Source organism: Lissotriton helveticus, chromosome 2_2, assembly GCF_964261635.1.
Source record: "Lissotriton helveticus chromosome 2_2, aLisHel1.1, whole genome shotgun sequence".
Classification (NCBI taxonomy): domain Eukaryota; kingdom Metazoa; phylum Chordata; class Amphibia; order Caudata; family Salamandridae; genus Lissotriton; species Lissotriton helveticus.
Window position 1 is genome coordinate 102,514,417 of NC_136060.1, and position 18,830 is coordinate 102,533,246.

Genomic DNA, 18,830 nt, shown 5'->3' on the forward strand with positions numbered 1-18,830 from the left:
GACCTATTCTGAGCCCTATGCTGTCTTAGTGGCATTATTGCCAGTGGCAGATATAAACCGTTGCCCCTACTAATAATCCACTTTCCAACACCTATGCTTAAATACAACAGAAAAAATGAGCAAACAATTAGGAAGTGCGCTGTGACATTAGGAAAATAAAAAGAAACCAGAAATGTAAACTAATGTTCTTGTTTATTGTGTACTATATGCAATTTATCACTACGTAACAACTTAGTCTACAAATAAGTTCAGGCATCTCTGAAGTGGGGTCCATTTTGGATCAAAGATGAGATGCAGCTCTGTCCGTATTTCAGGGTAGTAACAAGGCATACCAAGCTGCATCTGACATATGATGGTATTACTTGGGCATGTTTATTGATTTATTTTATATGACCTACATCAACCCGCACCGTTTTAAAATGGCATATAGCTGCAAATATCATTTTAGCATTTAAACGGTCTGCATTTTGCTAATTTATAATGAGAATCGTGATGTGCATTCAACCAATTTTCATTATGAATGGACTTCAAAAACTGCAGGTTTTGTGATGGTATATATATTTCTTCTGGGTCAAAACGCTTTAACAAATAAAATATCAGCGATAAATACACCCTGGAGTTCGAGCCTTCTTGCCTGATACAGATTGAATGCCACAACTTTGCTTTTTGATATATATATGTGTGTGTGTGTGTGCGTGGTTGGGTGTGTGTGTGTGTATGAGTGACTGTACCTTTCAGGGCTCCTCAGCAAATGCCTCCTCCACATGACATGCCCGTACATCAGTGGTTCCTCAAGGTTCAGCCTTAAGTCCACCCTTATTTAATATCTATGTCCAACCTATGACTTGACCTTATTTTCCTATGTGGATGACAAACAAATTATCTTCTCTCCGTCTTCCACGTAGGATCATACCTCGGAGGCCCTGAACTCCTGCCTGGCTGGGGTTGCCTCTTGGATGAACGTGAATTCCCAGAAACTGAATGGGGAAAAGACTGAGGTATTGGTATTGGGAAAGAACCTAGCCCTATGGGGCCCACGACACTGGCCTCAAAACCTAGGCACCCTTCCTGCGCCAGCACAAAATCTGAAGAAACTTGGGTTGCTGCTGGACGACAAATTGTCCATGAAGCCTCAGGTTCTAAACGTAGCTGCCACCTGTTTTGGGGTCTTGAAATAGCTGAAGAGAATACTTTGGATTCTTCTTTTCTCGGCCCAAAGGACAGTCATTCAGGCCCTTATTCTATCCAGACTGGTCTGTGGCAACGTCCTCTATCTGCGAGCAGATAAAGCCTCTTTAAAAAGGCTGCAAGTAGTCAGAAATTTGACAGCCAGGATACTCTACAGTCTCCCAAAATATTCTTCTGCTTTCTCTCTCCTGAGGAAGTTGCACTGGCTCAAGATAGAGAAGCAAATCCAATATAAAGGCCTGTGCTTTGCAGTGGCGGCTCCTCAGCTAAGGTGGAGGAGCGTCGCCCCACTGCTTGTGGAGCATAGTAGAAAAAATAAAATAATAATAACAGAAGTTATTTCTGTTAATATATATTTTTTTCTTTTTGGCTAAGTTGGGCGAGTGTGTGACTCCCGTGATGTCTGGGAGGAGGAGTAATAGCTGCACTCCAAAGTGTGCAGGATTGCTTGGCCGGCCCTCTTCGGGGGTCTTTCTCACTTTGCATGTTCCCACACCAGGCTGCATTACAGAGCCTGGTGGGGAACACTCCCACCCTCCCATTCCCTGTCTGAGTGCCGAGCCATGGTGCTCAGACCAAACACAATGTGCGTTACAGCATTGTGATTGGCTTAGGGGAGGGAGCTTGTGTGCTTCCTGGTTCCGGTGGAGATAGGACGAGGGACATTTATGATCCTTCGAGTTATTTATATCATCAAGGTACATATTTTGGAATTAGTTATAGAAAATGTATTCATACTTACCTTTCAATATTCTGCCCCTCAATATTCTGTCAACACTATTCGTGTCCCACGATATTCTGATGTCGATATTCAGGATCCACATCAACTTTTCACAATATGCTGGACTGTTAGTTGACAAAGAAAGGAGTCTAATTGTCATCTTAAATTGATAGGTTAGCAAGGAGGAGAAGGAGGATGGATTGAACTGATTGGATCTTTGGGTGTTCCACACTGTGCCTGGTGGAACAGAGCATCTTTGAAGAGGTTCAGATGTCTTTCGAAAATAGCTGTTTGAATGCTTTCTCAAATAAGGGCTAAGTGTGATGTAGAATTGTGCGCCCACTGTCTGATTTTTTCCAAGTCTGCAAGTGAATCTGGATTTTGCCATTAGGTCTACTTTACTTCACCTGAGGTTGCCACGGTGCATGTAGTGTGTGGTCAACCTCTATTAGTATTTTTGCCCTGATCCTCTCAACATGGTGTAGAATAATCTTAACTTTATCCTCGGAGCAGCTGGGAATCAGGGGAGGAATTTGTGAGTGGTAGTAGGTATGTAGTCAAAGTTTGTCATCTTTAGGTCGAATCTGGCTGTTTGATGTTGTATGGGCAGCACCTTCTTGATGTCATTCCTGAAAATCATATTACTGTATTCTAGTCGAACAAACCAGTGCCTTGGACACTAAGGGGCAGATTTATGAAGGCCCTGCGCCGCCCGTGCGTCACTTTTTCCCATGTTAAAAGTGACGCACCGGCGGCGCAAGGCCTTCATAAATCTGCCCCTAAATGCAGTGACTTTATTGAAAAATGGGGAGAAACCTTCTCAGCATAATACGTGGATTTTTGATGACTGTTAAGGTTTGATATGCAAAATATAGTTTACTATTCAATTTTAAAGGAAGATATCTTAATAACGTATCTCCTAGTCCAGCAGGCCAATTGTAAGGTAGAATGTCTATTGATAGGACACCAGTCACAAGAATACAGGTCATCCTGTTTTCGGTTATCCACGTATATCTAGGAATTTTGCGTTACTTCAATGCAAACAAAGTGCATGACTCTTTTATATTAGAGAATCACATCCCTGCTTCAGTCACCATTACCAATGCCCTCTCAGCTTCAGACATTCTGTCATACATACAATGAATGATTTGTACCTAACAAATGATGAGGCCAATTGTGCACATTTCGCATCATGTGAATTTTATTTAAAAAAAAGAACAGTATTAACTAAAGTGCACAGAAAACATGTCAGCTGACTAACTTCTGGAAGACTGCCTTCTAATCATTTGTTTTTCATAAAAGAAAATCATATTACTTTTAGAATGAGATATGTCATGAGATTTCATATTTTTACGCCCACGGAAATTTCAGTCGTATGACTGAGATAAATTATGAGAAACCCTTTGTGTAATATTGGCCACCCTTCGTGTTTATTTACTTTTAACATCTGTGGTTTTACATCTGTTTAAAACTGTTGAGGCGCATAAACGCGTTTTTTCTGCATAGTTCTTGTTATGCACTTTAACATGTATACTTGTTTTTTTTCTGTCCCTATACATTTTTGCAATGCATTAAATAATGCCCAGATCTCAAAACATACCCCCTTTTATGTCTTACAGATGTTAGCACTGTGAAAGCATCTGTGGGTTTTGGACCGTACACATCTGCCATGTCATCAGTGACTCACTTGGGAAGGTTCCATGCAGCTTGTGGCTGACCTAATATGACGTCTACGACCAGGCGAAAGAAGAGCTGGGAGGAACATGTGGCCCAGTGGAGTGGAGAACCTTCTTGTTCTACTGAACATGATGCAGAATGTTGCCATGGGATTGCAATCCTTAACTTGAAGGCAAGCATGGAAAAAGAAATTGATGCACTGGCCGACCGAAAAGAAAGGTGTGCATCATTGCCAGAACGCTTTCATGGAGGAGATTTAATAGGCAGCCCTGGAAAACTGTTGGGCAGAGTGCCAAAGGACCTCGACGAGAAAGTTAACCCTAAAGAAGAGCAGTTCCTTATTCTAGAGGCTAGCACAGAAACACTGGTCCATATCTCTGGTGATGAATCAGAACTCGGATCTTCGACTTTGGAAGATGATAAGCTAAAAAGAAGTGAACGGAGCCCAGATGGATCAGCTCCCGTGGCTAAAAGTCTATCAGCAAATTTTTTTGAGCATCATAAAATCACGGAAGTTGTCTTTCCAGGTGAGGAGCACATTCTTAATGAACTTAATGAAGCACATACTGAAAAGGTCAAGGAGAAAACTCCAGTCAGTGCTGAGAACAGCCTAAACCTTTCTTATACCGCCTGTTTCAATAATGTAACAGATACACCTCAAGATGAAATAAAAAACTCTTTGATTAAAAAGGAAATTATTACTTCTGGAAATGAGCTGCTGAATACAGCAGTATTTGAACAACATAGGAAACTGAATACTCTAAATAATGTGAATGAGCATGCAGTTTACAACGCGGAGCATGATCATTGTCCTCCAAGTGCATTTATTGACAATGAAAGGTCACAATTTTCGACTTACAAGCACTATCAAGTCATGTTGAATCATGATTCAGACAGGATTTCAGAGAACACTGATCTCGAGAAACTTGGATATGAACGCCCTCAAATGGATTATTTTAAGGAAATTGTCAAAAAGACGAAAAAACTGGAAAGCCTACAATGTGTACAATCAAACGATAGTAGATCAAGCAATAACCCTGCTTTTAGCCATGTTAAGCTCCGCAAAAGGAAGGTAAGGACTATGATTTTCTATGATTCTTCAAAATGTTTAATTAAAAAAAAATGAATATGATGATAATTGTGTATTAATGATCAACTCACTCACGGTGTTTATTCTAGTTTGAGATCAACTTACGTCTGATGCCAACACAGACCATTAACAGTACTTAATGGTATAGGGATGTGAATTTTGGTGTGCCTAATGATATGTCAATCATTTCAATAAACTGGTGTGGGCTATGAAAGAGGACACTTTCAGGTTGGCTCTAGAAGGAGCTGGGCAATATTTCAAATGTACAGCATATCGCATTGTAGTATGGTGTAAGTACACATATCTCTGTTAAGTGATGAGTGATCTTTGTTTGAAGTGATATAAATGAATTGCTGTAAACAAGCCATTTGTACCTTGGGAGAGTGGGGTCTGCACATCTCCTTCATCCCATCTTTTGGAAACTTTTAGATGGCAAGAATAATGTACCTAACCATACTACAATATAATATGATGACATCTGAAAGGCCTTTCACCTCTTGGGACACTTATAAAAGTCTATGCTAAGCATGTGCCTCCACCTGAACAAACAATGTGTCATCAAAAAGACACACTATGTGTGCTAGGAGACCTAAAATAAAAATGCTGCCACAAAGGGTGGGGGTGAAACAAGAAATACTTCTTAGGACAACTGTTCACAGGTGATGAATCCCTATCTCTTGTTAATTGCGTCACTGAAACATAAACATTTGAGGCAACTTACTAAAATGCCCTCCTATAGGATTTTAGCAAGACATTTAAAGGTGCATTTTGAACAAATTAGAAGGCAACGTAAATTATATTATACTCCACTTTTATCTGTTTGATTTAATAGTTACATAATTAAGTAAAGTGAGGTCCAGGATTCGCATTACGTTAGAATACCATTTCATGGAATGAATGTTTACTCCTAACATTCACCCACACAGTCATTCAACATTTGAAGGGATCTGGGCCTTATCCTGTGCTAACAGTTCACGTTTTAGTCCTCAGTCAAAGATCGATTACAAATTGACTACGTGATGGAAGCCTTCATCCTTAAATTAATATTGCAATTCAGCTGAATGTTTTGGGAAAGAGATAGGGCATGATGGCAGAAATAAATTTCGCATGAATCAAAAGGTGTTCAGTATACCCCTTCACAGAGCATTGGACATCAAAATCCAAATTTTTGATTGGGGAGAGGAGTTGGCCTAACGGCTAGGGTGGTCGACCTCGAATCTGAGGATCTGGATCTAGGTTCGAGTTTCGACAATTTCGGCAATGATGCTGAACATCCTGTGATTCTGGGCAAATCACTTAATCTCACTGTGCCTAACAAAAACAATGACTGTGTCCTCATGTAACACAGCTGGTGCTATGTAAAGCGCTCTGATACCCGATACCTTTGGGCTAAGTTTGCGCTGTATAAAACTCTGTAAAATAAAATGTATTTAGCATATGGTGCTTTCTATTTCACGTATTCTATTTTGAGCTGCAGTACATAACATATGTTACTAGTGCTTAATTTGAGCAGGTGGTTTCCATTGCTTGGCACCAGTGCTTAATTGTCAACACTGACACTCATGACAGTCTGCCACATGGTGTCAAGGTTTTTCTATATTAGAGATAAACACAACAGTTGTTTATTAATTCAATATCCATTCAAAACTACTACTATCTACTGCCCAAGCCATTCTTATAGCTTCTGGGGCCTGGAATAAACTGCATTGTGACACTTGTAGGGTGTGACAGTTAGTAGTTGAGTTTGTTTGATCTTTGGCAGCGCTGGCAGAGGAAATGGGTGCAAGCTGCAATAGCCTCCTGGCGGGAGCCCTGGGTGTTACCACCACCTAATGTAATGGCATTCAATTTACTGACCTCTGAAAGGTGGGAGGCTGAGTGGACCTTCCTGAAATTCATGCTCATACTGCAGATCATTATCATTATAGATATCAGCTGTGAGTAATTAACTCAATGAGCCATCTAGCCAGCATATAGGAAATGTAAAATCATTTTTTATCTATAGGCTCACATTAACCTAGAGATTGATTGTTGAATCAGTTGTTTTATCAATATTCCAACTTAACGACACAGATATTGATGGCATAATTTCCTGGCTTGCTCTCGATGTATATTATATTATAAAATATCATGCATATCTTGTGGTAACTGCTACATTCACAAACAGTTCATCTAAAACTGTATTCCATTTGAGTGAATGTGGTTCTCTGGACATAGTGTGGCATGGTATGCTCCATAAAATAGTATTACCTAGATGTATTTTATGTCAGAGTGATGTTACATAGGGCACATAATAAACTAACACTTTCAAAAAATGTGTTCCATCTTGTGAAATATATTGCACTGGATACACTGCCCCAGTGGTTCTTAACCTTTTTACTTCTGTGGAGCCCCACTTAATCATTAGTAGAACCCAGCCCCCCCCCCCCCCCGAATTCATACTGGAATTCGATTACCTTCACTGAGTCATTACTGGAAGCCAGGGACTCTGGCCTAATCATTTAGGATGATTTGAACCACTAAACAATACACAAAGTACTGAAATAAATATTAATCAAATGAATACACACATATTCGTAATATTTGATTTATTTCACAAATTAATATAATAATAATTCATTTGAGGCCAAGCATCTTCAATATTATATTCTGTGAGATGCACATGCTCTGCTTCACAAATCACTGTGAGGATACTAACTTAATATCTAGGGCCTGATTTTGATGTCGGATGGAATTCCTTCCTCCTGACACCGTTTCTGTTCTCGGACCGACTTATACCCAGTCAGCATACTCCCTACCTCATTAGGATGTGACTGAACACTGTTCGTCGCATTCCTATATTTCACTTTGGGGGCATGCATTACAGCCATAAACTGGCCATAAGGCATGCTCCCATATTGAAATGGGAGGTGCAGGTCATCCCTGCACTCTGTGGTGGGCACCTCAAGGAATGACCAGCCGGTTTCCTTTCCGACCGCCTCCATCATAATGAGGTAGTCGGAAAGGAAAACGAACGGCCCATTACTATACAGCCCTGAAGGCTCCAACCATAGATCACATTTACAAAATGTTCTAAATGTTAAAATTTTACATTTTGCTTCCTTATTATTCTGTTAATATTCTTTCATTTTATAAGCAGAGAGGGGCTCCCGGAGTAGGCTTTGCAGACCTTTGGGGTCCCCAGGCCACAGGTTAGAATGTACTGCACTGCCACATGGGACTTACATAACCCTGTTCATTTGCCTGAATGGGGGGCCATATTGTTAGGGATATATTGTGGTAATGCTATATATATTAATTTCCTTTGGCTAAAGTTTCAAATAAAATGGAACACATTACTAAACTCATACCATGATCCCACTGTTCCATATTTATTTCTTTTGTGAATGTTAATGTTATTTTTAAAGGGTCCGATTTATGAATCAGGCATACGTCTAAAAGAAAGCTCTTAACTTTCTCCTGTTCTTATTTTTTGTAATTTACAAATTGTTTGAAACAGCTCAAAACCCTTTAACATTTATATCTTAAGCATGTTTGAGTACGTTATGCCATCCTAAATTCATAGAACACAAAACTATGGGGCCCATTAGGATGGCGGGCGGATCGCCACTGCCATGCGGGTGACATCCTTTGCCGCCTGCCACCCATTAGTATGGTGGGGGGACCGCGGCGGATGGAAAGACCTCTGCCGCTTTTCCGCCCAGTCGCCTTGCGGCCGGGGCGGAAAATGTTTAATATGGTGCCGGTGTCTATTAGACACCGCCAGCCATATTATGATGGGCTTTGGGGAATGCCTTTACGTGGTGGCAATGCCACCACGGAAAGGCATGCGGAGACTCCATGCGGGAGCCCGCTGCGGGCCCCCTGGGACTCCGGGAGCCTGGGGGGTGCACATGTCGGGTACCCATGGTACCCCCCACATTTCAAAGTGCAACATGGCAGGCACCGCGCTGTACCTGCCATGTTGTGCTTTGAAATGCACAACATGCATTTTTACCACTTTCAGCACCGCCCGCCGCAATGGTCAAAATACAGGATACGCCCACCAGTGTGGCGGGCGCATCCTAATGGCCAAGGCGGGAGCGCCGCTCTTATGGGGGGCAGTCCCGTTTTGCACCCCTAAGTGTTTAAAATACACAGACCAAGATAATAAGAATATGTGGGTTGTGAAAAAGAAATAACACAATACAAAATAATCTGTTTAAAATACACAGGCCAAGGTATTAGGGGTCATACAGGAACATTCGGTCAAAAACAACACTATCCACACATCTTCGACACCTATAATGGACATCTTGGTTCCTCCCGACTACCACATCATCAGGCTCGACAGAACAGGCAAAATAGGTGGTGGAATCGCATGCATCTACAGGAACAACCTCTCTGTTCAGAAAGTCAATTCCACCTCCCTACCATCCCCAACATCCTGGGAATACATATGCCTTGACATTATTAGTGAGGGCAAACCGATATGCTCGCTTCACAGCATTTACCACCCACCCAGGGACAACTTCACCTTTTCCCAAGAAATAATGGAGCTGATCTCAACTAATTCCGGACGGCAACTCACCCAAATTTACCTTGGTGACTTCAACCTCCACTGGAACGATCGCAACGACGCAGTGGTAAATAGTCTTAAAAATGTCCTCGATGCCCTTAACCTCACCCAAATATGCAACAGCCCGACCCACGAGAAAGGCTCTACCCTCGACCTGATCATCTCCAAAGAGGATTCTATCCAACTCGAGTCCATCCAACCCTGTGACTGGTCAGATCATCATATTGTCACATTTTTTATCAATGAAAAAGTCAAAGTTAACCCGGCTCAACTCGCCAAGCCCAAAGTCTGGAAAAGAGACTCGAAAAAGCTCAACCCAGGCTCTCTGCCCCCTAACAGTTGCAACCTCCTACTGCCACCGACAGGCGCTACAGACGTCCAAACTCTGACTGACCACTATCTCAACGCTATGTCCTCTATAATTAATGAGGTTGCACCTATGGAGCTGAAAAGAGTCTCTACTAAAATCTCCAAACCATGGTACGACGGGAGTCTCAATGAGGATAGACGAGACATGCGAATGGCAGAGCGTACCTGGAGATCAGCTCCCTCTGCAATGCAACTAAAAGAGCTGAAGAAAAAGAGAAATGCCTACTTCAGGAAAATAAAACTCTCAAAATCAGACTTCTTCAGCCTTCAACTCGACCAAGCAAAAAACCGCCCGAGAAAACTGTTTGAGCTAATCAGAACACAATCCAAGGAACAACCCCAACCGCTCAACACTAGGCATGAGGCACCCTCCTGTGAAGACTTCGCTGCTTTCTTTATCCAAAAAACTGACAAAATAAAAAGCGATCTCCTCATTGACGCAAGCCTCTACTCCAAACCCCAATGCCTAGCACCCACTGAACCAAAAAACAATGCTACATGGTCAACCTTCGGCACATACTCGGAAGAAGAAATTGGCAAACTGCTCAGCACCCTGAAACCATCCAATCACCTCACGGACCCCCTCCCTGCCTCCGCAGTAAAAGACTTTACCCCTTTGCTTCTCCCTCTATGGACTAAAATTATCAACAGCTCTCTCCAACAAGGAAGCATACCTGACTCCCTCAAAGTTGGTCAGGTCACACCTCTACTAAAGAAACCTACAGCTGACCCCTCTGATCTCAACAATTACCGTCCCATCACCAATATTCCTACTCTCGTCAAACTGTTGGAAAAATGCGCACAACTACAATTGACTAAACACATTGAGCAATTTGATCTCCTCAACACCCACCAGTCAGGCTTCCGAGCAGGACACAGCACAGAAACTGCTATGACTCACATAATTGACGACGCACTTCAAATGCTAGACCAAAACGACACCTGCCTCCTCATCCTTCTGGATCTCTCTTCAGCATTCGACACCGTTAAACATGAGAAGCTACTAGGACTACTAAACACAAGAATGGGTTTATCTGGAACTGTTCTCAAGTGGTTCACTTCCTTTCTTCACAACAGGTCACAGAAATTCAAGAGCAACAACCTGATGTCCTCGCCAATACCTGTAACGCTAAGCGTCCCCCAAGGATCCTCTCTATCCCCAACTTTGTTCAACCGAGTCATGGAACCTCTCACCTCCTTGCTACATGCATCCAATGTAAACTTTCACATGTACGCCGATGACACTCAGCTATATCTCAAGCTACAATCCCCCAAAGACATCTTGCGTCTGAACTCAACGATCAGAAGCACCCAATCTTGGCTGGCTGACAACCACCTCAAACTCAACGCTATGAAGACTGAGTTCCTTCTGATCTCACCTCCCACGAAAATATCTACCACACAAACATGGCTTAAGCACCTAACAGCACTCAATGTCCAACCGACCATAGTGGATTCAGCAAAATCCTTAGGCATAACACTTGACACCAACCTCAACATGCAGCAACATATCAGCAAGGCAACAAAGGGAGCGAACTTCCAGATCAATACTCTGAGGAAACTTAAACCCCACCTCCCAGCCAAAGACTTCCAAACAGCAGTACAAGCGCTAGTCATCCCACGTATTGAATACGGCAGCACCGCCCTCTGCGGACTCCCCCTAACTACTACCGCACCACTAAGAGCTTCTCTAAATGCTGCAGCGAGACTCATCACTGGGTCAAAAAAGCACTCCCATATTACCCCTGACCTGAAATCCCTGAATTGGCTGCCTTTTGAAGCCAGAATACATCTGAAAATCGCCTGCATGACACACAAGGCGGTACACCTAAACTCACCCGGCTACCTCGCTCAGAAACTGACAATCTCTGGGGGAATTAGAAACACGAGAGGCACAAACAATCTTCTGCTGAAACCTCGAAGATTCAGGAAGGAAAAAACATACAAGCGCTCCTTCTCAGGATTGGCGCCTAGGATTTGGAACTCACTCCCTCCCGAAACCAGGCTTATCTCTTCCACTACACTCTTTAAAAAAGAAGTAAAAGCTATCCTCATGGCTAAATACACTTGATCTATTATCTCGAACTCTGTTAACACCCTGCACCGATCTGTACTACATGCTTGACCCATTTACTTATTTGTATGAGTTGTCTTATTACTCACGTGATGGGCTTTGCAGCCACCTATCTGTACTGTATTGTTTGACGACTATGTTCCCTCATGTACCCCTCTATGTAAAGCGCTCTGATATCTGTGAAGATCTTGTTCGCGCTATATAAAACTTTGAAAATAAAAATGTATATTACCAAAAAATAAGAAAAGGTATACATGCCTCAGAATAGCATGTAAGCTGATGTCACCATGAAACATCTGGTGCTAACAATGCAAGCATGCATATCTTACCTACATAAGTGTGCAGAATATGCACATGATATGCAGCAACACTTTCTTGAAACTGTTTTGTACCGTACAAATAAGACAGAACAAAACAATGATAGTGGTCTGTGGAGCTGGACTACATCATGGGACAGAATGTGCTCCGACATTTCTACCACAGGCCATCATGTTATACATCTTACTTACGTTCTCACTTGAGTTCTCAATATGTGTACTTCTTTTCCTTGTTTCCACGTATGTCAGTTTAAATTGTTTGCAATAGGTTGCTCATATTTTAGGATTATCTCTGTCATTATCATGTGTCACAATGCCTTTCTATTAGCACCGCTCTAGTTTGGATGTTATTCAATCGGATAAGTCTGTAGGGCAGTGCTTAATTTGACCCGGTGGATTCAGGTGCTCAGCATCGGCACTTTATCTTCAACACTGACGCTTTTCATGAGCTCCAGTTAAGGTTGCATTTATTTATGGGGAGATTATATGATTTGTCCAGAATCACAGGGTTTAAAGCCAAAGCTGTGACTCAAACCTGATTCCCCAGCTCTGAAGTCTGCAGCTCTGGCCATTACGCCACACCCTCCCCCCCCCCCACTTTTCTGGATCCTAGTTGGTTCTGCTTTAAAGGTGGTGCTAACAGGAGAAATGGGCTGGTGCAAGCTGCCTCCCGACAAGAGCCCCCCACTTTTTTTTTTTTTTTTACAAATTTACCACTGCTGTAGGGGTCACCATAATCACCCTAACACAGTGGTTGCAACCATCGTTCTGACTGCCTGTTGAGTGACCCGGGTAACTGTTTCTGTGGTGTGTCACCCTGTGGGGTAAGAGGTAACCCAGTAGACTCCACAAACTGTAAAACATTGTGCCACTGCTCCAATAACACCATTGCGAAGAGTTTCCCTTTCATTTTATGCCAAGAACAGAGGCTGTAAAGTGCAGCACAGTAAATTAAGCACATGAATACCAACATACCTAGGAGCAGAGTTTAGTACAAAAATGCAGTCCACGAATATCTACAACTCTATGGGCCATATGTAGGTAGCTCAATTGCGATCGCAAATGCAGAAATTCTCAGAATTTCAGCGTTTGCAATTTGGGCAGTGTGCTATGTAGCACACAAAAACCCACACGCAAAATAAGGAATCGCAAAATTAGCGATTCCTTATTTTGCGAATGCATTTAAAGAATCCTAAATTGCGAGTCCTAAAAATGCAATGTAGGAAGCAACCAAGTTGTGCGATTTTGGCTTACAAAACCGCAAATTACCACCAACTACAGGTTGGTGGTAATTTGCGATTTCTTTGAAAAATGCACTTTTTTGCATTTTTCAAAGTGCCATGTGGTGCACATACATGCCCTTAACGCATGTATGTGTGCCATATGTGCACACATGTTTATTTCAGGGGTGCAAAAGGGTGTCCTATTGACACCCTTGAAACCTTGAAATTGCATTCTCAATTTGCGATTCTCTAATTGAGAATTTCAAATTGAGAATGTCTTCCCATTCATTCCGATGGGCCTTCTAGCCTATAGGAATGAATAGGAAGGTATTCCTTATTTGCTAATCTCAATTTGGGATTTGCAAATAAGGAATAGGTGGGATTCGCAAAATATTTTGCTAATCCTACCTACATAGCGTTTTGCGATTCTCTAATTGCGATTCCCTAAAAATCGCAATTTGAGAATCACAAAACACGTATTACCTACATATGGCCCTATATAACTTAATTCTGTAAGCTCTCTAATTTGCTTTGCTTTAAATTAAATGTTTCCATTTGTATTGCTTGGGCTGTGATCCCTGAATGTGTATATTGAATGCTTATGTCTGGCATTAGTAAGTGAGAACAGATTGTAATGAATGATGATTTAGGTCCTGGTTTAGAGTTCAGTGGATGGGTTACTCCATCACAAATGTGAGGGATATCCCGCGCGTCATATTACACCATTGGATATAATGCACTTGTTATACGGTCTATGGAATATGCATCATATTTGTGGCGAGTACCCTCTCTGCCAAACTCTAAATTGCCCCCTTTGTTTTTATCCTTTTTGTGTAAAATTCCATGCCACTTATTCCTTACAGGTGGGTATCTGCTGAGGTGAGGATAATGAAGAAGCAGTTTTTGTTCTTTAAGATGTCGTGCAAGCGTTTGCCCTAGTGGTCAAATCACCAGTAATCATCCTTTTTTGTTTGGAAGTCTTTGTCTATTATCGTGTGGCACGCTGTCTTCAAAACTGAAAAGGGTTAACCTTATGCAGCATTAAAGAATAAATGGAGTAAAATAGGTTTGAAGAGCTTATCATATAGATAAATATATTGAGCATACGAAAAGCTCAGAGGGAAAGAGACTTAAAAAGGATATGGTTTGGGAAAAATGAACCACAGCAAACTGGAAAGTCCAACCCCTGATAACATGGCTTCACAGATATAAAAGAGGTCTAGGGTTAAGTATTTAAAACTGTTACAAGAATTAAGAAAAAAACATTGCCAATATTATCCTTTCATCTTCTGAGAATTGGCCCAATTAGAGATGATCATCATAGCAAATGAGAATGGTGTGACAGGAGGTAGAGAGAATGAGTATTGGGCACCAGAGGAAGCAATGTTTGACAACTACCATTTTATAACATTCTTGGTCTGAGAAATAATGTCCCTCGGTTGAGACCCCCTCTTGATCTCCTGTGTACTGGCCGTGGAAAATCTATGCTCCAGCCTAACTTAGAGGACCTTTTAAACTTAGAAAGAAAACTAAGTCTGACTTTCTAATTGTCATGGCCAACTGTCTGAACTTGGGCATATAAGGTAGATCTTCCCTCAAACTTGTTGAACCCTTTTCGAAATAGAAATTCCTGGACCTTAATGTAGTAGTACATACACAACTTGGCATGGGGTGCTACCACTTTCCTTCTAAGAAGAGAAAGGAAACTGCATGCTGAAGCTCTGATAGCCTAACATAATGCTGAACATACCTGTGTTAAATGCCTCATCCATATCAAGAAACTCAGAGACACGGACACAGTGCCTAGAAGTCCTTTCTACTCAGCACAGTACTCAGAACAGAGGAGGCTGCCACAAGAACTACTGCTCCACGAGCTGGTCAGCTGAGGAGTGATTCTGCTTGGCTGACACAATTCCTCTCTGCACAAACGGTTATGGTTTTCTTCTTTGTCCATGATGCTTTTGCAATGGTCTAGCACCTCACTTGCCTTGCCTACTAGCTAGATTAAAACAGACTTGAGTTGTCTAAAAGAAGTCCTTTATTCATGTGGGCTTGCAACTGTTGCTCTGAGTTGTGCAATGGTCTGCTCAAACCTCCTTCCTCATTGAGGTTGGTCCCCCTGAGTGTGCATCAACTGACAGAGAGTTTATAGAGCTTATGGCAGAACCATATCCCCAATGAAGGGAATCCGCCCAAAGAATTACCTTTTTCGGACTCAGAAATTCACTTCCCATACATACTCTGAGACAATACCCGTTTCCTTTGCAGGCTACAAGTTTTACTGTATTGTACAGTACTTTGGTGTTTGCTTTTTTATTTAACTTATTTTGTGCTCGTGAATACTAGTTTTATGAATAGTTTAGGTTTGTGGACTGGTTATAGCCTTGTCAACGCAATCGATTAGCAGCTGTGATTAGTATGTTTGCAGACATTGTTGAAGGCCTTCTTTGCATCATTCTCGAACTGCACTGGTTTTGTATTGTGTTTTCGCTTCCAGGATTGCACTGTTGTAATATAGTGCATGTTAGACCTGGCATTCTAGTGTGTGGTTTAAAATTGCAACTTATGGTGAAGTCTGATTTTAAATTATAAGTCTGAAAATGCCACTTTGTTAATTTTTAGATTTCCTTACTTTAACCATCAGTGCCTCTGCTTGTCTCTAAGTACAGGTCTATGTGGGTGACTCTGGGCTTAGGGCATTCCCTCTAGGCAGTCACACGAAGGGAGAAGGGGTGTGACATATGCATTCTGATGGCCCATCACCAGACTGATGGGCCTTCCTGAGGTAGATTGAGAGGGAGGAGCTGACACTTGCGCCTGAATAGGGCTGTGCCTGTCCCCACACAAAGAGTTGCATACCCTCCTATAGTGAGTCTGGATCTAGGGCAGGAAGGGCAGGGACCTTGTGATCTACAAAGGTCTCTTTGATGTCCCCCCTCACTTGAAAGGCACATTTGGGCGCAAGTACTGGACCTCTGACACCACCAAATTGGAACTTTGCTTGAACCAAGTATATTCTTCCTCAAAGAATAGCTTCTGTGCAGTAGCAGATTGCCACTTTGCTACCTTCTCTGCTGTGTTGGCCTGCTGCTTCTTGCCTGGGAGTGAGATGGACCGGGCCTGCACTCTGTATCCTTGAACCCATGTTTCTCCAAGGGCTTGCTGGCTTGCCTCCTGTTCTCTGGAGTCTCAGGGTCACAAAAGGCTTCTTGCAACTCTGCTGGTAGTGCTGGACTCTGGCATCTGTGAGTCTTACCCTTGCCTAAGGTGCCCCCTCTAGTCCTGGCCCTCAGAAGAGCATTCTGCAGCTGTTTTTGCAAAAATGTACTTATAAAAACCACTTCGCTGATTGGAAATGACACAATGCACGCCCACGCAGTGTGGATTCGAGGACATCCCTGCGCAGTAAGATGACGGCTCATTGACCTGATTGCATGGTTCAACGATGATGCAGCACTGATCCGAGGTTCCAACTGCGAGGCTCGAGGATGATGCAGCACTGATCCGAAGACACCACTGAGAGGCTCAACTTCCACACATCAACCTGACTGCCTGAATCAGAACCAACTCGTGGAGTATCCGACGTCAACACTTGCTCCCTACAAAGATACTTTTTTCAGAGGGCCTTGCATGGCCTGTAGACGGCGTGCCCTCTATCGCGGTCAGCCTGAACTTAGGATTTGCACCAGTTGCTCGCGACCTAGAGTAACCTTTTGAGCATTAGTGACTTCTTAGCACTGTATTATGCATGTAATCTTTAAAAATTCATATCTCAAATTCTACTTATTGGATTTGTGTCATTTCGGTCTTGTTTTACTGATGTAAATATTCTCTATTTGTCTAAGCTGGTGTGGAGTATTTGTGTTGTGATTTCACTGTGTTACTGTAATTAAAGTGTGCTCAAATACTTTACACATTGCCTCTCAAGTTAAGCCTCACTGCTCTGTGCCAAGCTACCAGAGGGGGAGCACAGGTTTTCTGACATGCCCTGGTTAGGATTGTGTCTCCAGTTTGGACAGGGTACATACTCTGCCAACCAGAAACCTCAGTTTTTAACACTGCTGTTAACCACAGACCTGGTTTCAACACTGCATTGGCTAAATTACCATTTTCATCGAGTAATTTTATGTGTACTTTCTAATATTTAATTCCTATGTCCTACACTGTAAATATATTTATTTTAGAAATATTACTGAAGTAATCTCTGGTTGGGCACTCACCTGTTTATGACAAAAGTGATTCTGCTTTACCATTGGGTTGTGTTGATTGACCATTTTCATTGTGTATTTTTTTGTTTACTCCCTAATTTTTGATTCCTATTTCATATACTGTAAATATATTTGTATATTTCAGAGACTTTCTCAATGTATTGTGTTCTCACAGCTCCGGTTGACCAATCACATCTTTATTGCAACAGTGACCCTTCTTTTACCATTGTATTGTACTGAATTACCATTTTCATTGTGTATTGCTCTGAGCACTATTATTTGTTTCCCATGTCCTACTCTGTGAATATATGTATTTATTTCAGAGTCTTTACTGCAGTATTGTTCTTACAACACTGGGCCCTCACATAACATAGCATGTGTATTTGTCAAGCACATGTTTACTCCCTCGGGTCTCTTGGTGCTGAATAACAGATGTTTATTGTTACCCAACTCAATGGTACTCATTTTATCGACCTTAGATGGATGAAAGGCTTAGCGGTTAAATCCAGGATTTGAACCTGTGACCATGAGATCGAACACAGGTCCCTGCAGTGGATGCATTAGTCCACTGAGCCACCAAACCAGTTGTGACTCTGGTTTTACCACAGCGTTGTGTTGATTTACCATTTTCATTGTGCATTGTTTTGTGTACTTCCTGTTATTTGAGTCCCATTTCATACACTGTCCGCGTATTCATATATTTCAGAGAGATACTCTGGTTGCCACTCACATCTTTACTGCAACTGTGATTGTTGAATTATACTGTACATCGACTGGCTGTACACCATCTCTGTGGGGCGAAGCTATTATGGCTTGTTCAGATCTATCCTGAGAGTTAAGCGGGCATATGAAACCAACATTTAGTAATAGACCAAGTAGCTTGTGTTCTAGTTAGTGGAAAATTGAAGTACCCCCTCCTTTGACAGGTCATGGTACACAGGCCAAAGGAAAAGTCAGAGAACTTTCCATCTGAATTCGATATCTGAAAGGCCTAAGCAGGCACACAACGGTTTTGTTTTCAAATTCCTGCCTGCCTTGTGGGATGAAGGAAAATGTTTATTGACAGAGCAGAGGTAAAACTCGACGAGCTACAGTTTATGACAGGATTATCATATCTCACAGTTTTAAGCAGGGTAGGGAGCAGCTTGGCTTGGTTTACAGAGAATTTCACTTAATAACAATGGATATTTGAGCTCTGTCGAATCCAGTATGCTGTCAAATAGAGCTTTGCAGTATCAGAAGGCAGGAGATATGTTTAGTCTCGATGAAAGGAGGTTTTTAGACTTAACTCATGCGTACATGAAATAGTGAATTGGAGAGTCCAGTCTTGCCATGCATTTCCATGCTCGGTTCCTAAGTGATCAGTTGGCACTGCAAGATGGATTTTAATATTAATAACATTTTA

General features: G+C 42.0%; 1 protein-coding gene across 1 annotated transcript in view; it reads left to right on the top strand.

Annotated features, from left to right (window-relative positions):
* LOC144821635 (rho GTPase-activating protein 7-like) overlaps positions 1 to 18,830 on the top strand; it is a 680,189-nt gene that overhangs the window by 114,633 nt on the left and 546,726 nt on the right. The window contains exon 2 of the mRNA XM_078678870.1: positions 3,529 to 4,658. Within this exon, the coding sequence (XP_078534996.1) occupies positions 3,633 to 4,658 (1,026 nt within the window). The 5' untranslated portion in view covers positions 3,529 to 3,632. The remainder of the gene's footprint in view (positions 1 to 3,528; positions 4,659 to 18,830) is intronic.